Source organism: Poecilia reticulata, linkage group LG16, assembly GCF_000633615.1.
Source record: "Poecilia reticulata strain Guanapo linkage group LG16, Guppy_female_1.0+MT, whole genome shotgun sequence".
NCBI classification, from domain to species: domain Eukaryota; kingdom Metazoa; phylum Chordata; class Actinopteri; order Cyprinodontiformes; family Poeciliidae; genus Poecilia; species Poecilia reticulata.
Genome location: NC_024346.1, coordinates 409,470 through 412,019, shown reverse-complemented (window position 1 = coordinate 412,019; position 2,550 = coordinate 409,470). Strand labels below are relative to the sequence as shown.

Here is a 2,550-nt window from a genome sequence, read left to right as displayed (position 1 = left end):
TGCATCTGATGAAAAAAAGTTGTCACTCATGCGCTGAATTATTGTGTGGAGGTGTTGACTGAGGTGTCGCAGATATGGGACAACGCTGTGACCAAAGTGCAATATAGTGATATGACATTCAGGAACGATCCGATTCTTCTGGACGGATCTTTATTAAGGTTAATAGGACTGAAGCCTCACTGCGTGCTACACTGCAGTTATTTTATTTCACATATGTATGTTTATTTATTTATTATTTATTTATGTATTTATTTAATTGGCGAATAAATAAAACAACAACATAAGAACACAGAACATGATCATTGTTCTTTGGACAATATGGGGAACCGCCCAGGGCGTTATTTTTCTAGGGATGGCAGGAGACCTCTGTGGATCTTAGCAGAGAGATGAAAGCAAAACAGAATGAAGAAGAGTTTGAATTGATACTGGTTAAATTTATTTCAGCTCTAAGTATTTAATATCTAGGTGTTTTATGGGAATGTGGATCTTTCAGATCAATTTGAGAAGCARTTTTGATAGGTAAACTTAATGTTATTGTCATGTAGCACGGGGTGCTGGTTTTGATTTGGTCTTGGGTTCGGTGGTCCAGACTACAACTCTGCTACGTGGCTCCTTGGTTCCATGTCCTCCTCTGCCAGTTGGATTTCTTTCAAAATAAATGTGTGGCAAAAAAGGTGAAGTTCATGTTATGTTAGGACAGGAGACGAGATGTTTCCATCCCTGAAATGATGATGCATAGAATCACATATCTAAGTTTAAACTATGTTACAGAGTAAACTCAATAAAAACATGTTTAATCTGTGGCTGTTCATTAAAATGRCACATTTATAATGTATTAAAATTAAATACGATCGGTTCACTTAATGATATTAGCGATTAGGTAATGCATTAGCAAGTACTTTTACTTTTAATACTTAAGTATTTTTAAAAGCCAGGACTTTTTTACTTTTACTTAAGTAAAATGTTAATGTGGTAGTTTTACTTTTACTTGAGTACATTTTTTGACTGCTGAGGAAGAAATAAAAGAAAGAATGTGAGAAAAGTAAACAGACCTGCGGCGTGAACAGTCATTTCAAAATAAGAGCATGGAAGAAATGGCTAAGAATTGAAAACTTCAACACAGATGTCGAATTTTATTTGACTGAAAATTTATAGAAGAGCCTAGAAAATTAGCGCTTCGTAATTAGCTTAGAGGAAGCTAAGTGTGCTAAACATGTTCAAATCAGCAAAAAACGGTAAAGTGCTAATCTGGGAGCTAGCGCTGATATTACCACAGCAGGAGAAGCGTGGCATTGTGACGTGCTTCACTTCAGTTTGGATGAATAAACCTGCCTTGGCTCCCTGGATGTTCCAGTCCAGCTTTGACTGTCCTGAAGTTTTATTATCACAGGATCCGGTTCCAACGCTGGTTCTGAAGCAGAACCGCGTCCGTTTCCCCAAACGCGCCGCCTCTGACTCACCTTCACGCCGGTTCTGGACTCGGCCCTGAACTTCGCCTCGAAGGACCGCAGCAGGGCCGAGTTGAAGAACGTGGGCTCCCTCAGACTGGAGGTCATGACCTTCCTCACCACGTCCTCGTTGTAGGCCTCAAATTTGAAGTCGTCCAGGATGCGGCCGTCCCTGGCCACCAGGCGATAGGCCAGGCTGGGGCTGATGGCGCTGTTGGTGCAGCACAGGCGTGGCACTGAGGAAACGTAGCGCGCGATCTCGGGCAGGAAGGCCTGGAGTTTGCTCTGGCTGCTCACCAAAGTCTCGCCGCTTCGCCGAGAGATATCAAAGCCCATGGCGATGTCGATGGAGCAGTCTGCAGGGAGGAAAGCTCATGTTTGGTTCTGATGGAGAATGAAACACAGCCTCAGACTGAACTTGTAACTCACCAGGCTGGTCTGTTGAGGGTTTGGACTTGCAGATGGTGTCCACTACCTTCTGCTTGATTGCATCCAGGCTGCCAAAGTTCTGCACTGTGAACATCTTCCTGGGGTCTTTGGTGATCTGCAGCAGCTGCAGGTCGTGGACGTCGCCAACGCCGATGGCGAACATCTCAATCCCCAGATCTCTGAGAAGATCGGCCGGCTGTTCCACCTCATCCTGTGAATCTCCGTCCGTGATCAGGACCAGATTCTGTGAGATTCCTGAAGATCTCCGGCTGCCGCGAGAAGCTTCAAAGTATTCCCTGATGGAGTCCAGAGCCAGTCCAATGTTGGTGCCTCCACCCGTATTCCTCATGTTGAAGATGTGGGCAGAGACCTCCGTCTCCTGGTAGAACTGGTTCAGGTAAAACTCATGCTGGAAGCTGCTGCTGAACTGGGCGAGTCCAACGCGAACCAAATCCTTACCGACTTTAAAGCTGTTCACCAGTTGAATGGTGAAGTTCTTCATGATGGAGTAATCGCTGGAGCTGATGCTGCCAGACTGGTCGACGAGGAAAACCAGGTCAGCCTCCTGCTTCTCACAAACTGCAGAAGCAACGACAGGAAGTAGCATGAGGACAGCGGCAGGAAGTAGCATGAGGACAGCGGCAGGAAGTAGCATGAGGACAGAGGCAGGAAG

The 2,550-nt window shown here is 45.2% G+C and overlaps 1 protein-coding gene across 1 annotated transcript in view; it reads right to left on the bottom strand.

Annotated features, from left to right (window-relative positions):
- col6a4a (collagen, type VI, alpha 4a) overlaps positions 1–2,550 on the bottom strand; it is a 58,163-nt gene that overhangs the window by 29,779 nt on the left and 25,834 nt on the right. The window contains exons 11-12 of the mRNA XM_008430656.1: positions 1,878–2,456; positions 1,461–1,804 (exon numbers count right to left, since the gene is read on the bottom strand). Coding sequence (XP_008428878.1) covers positions 1,461–1,804; positions 1,878–2,456 — 923 coding nt within the window. The remainder of the gene's footprint in view (positions 1–1,460; positions 1,805–1,877; positions 2,457–2,550) is intronic.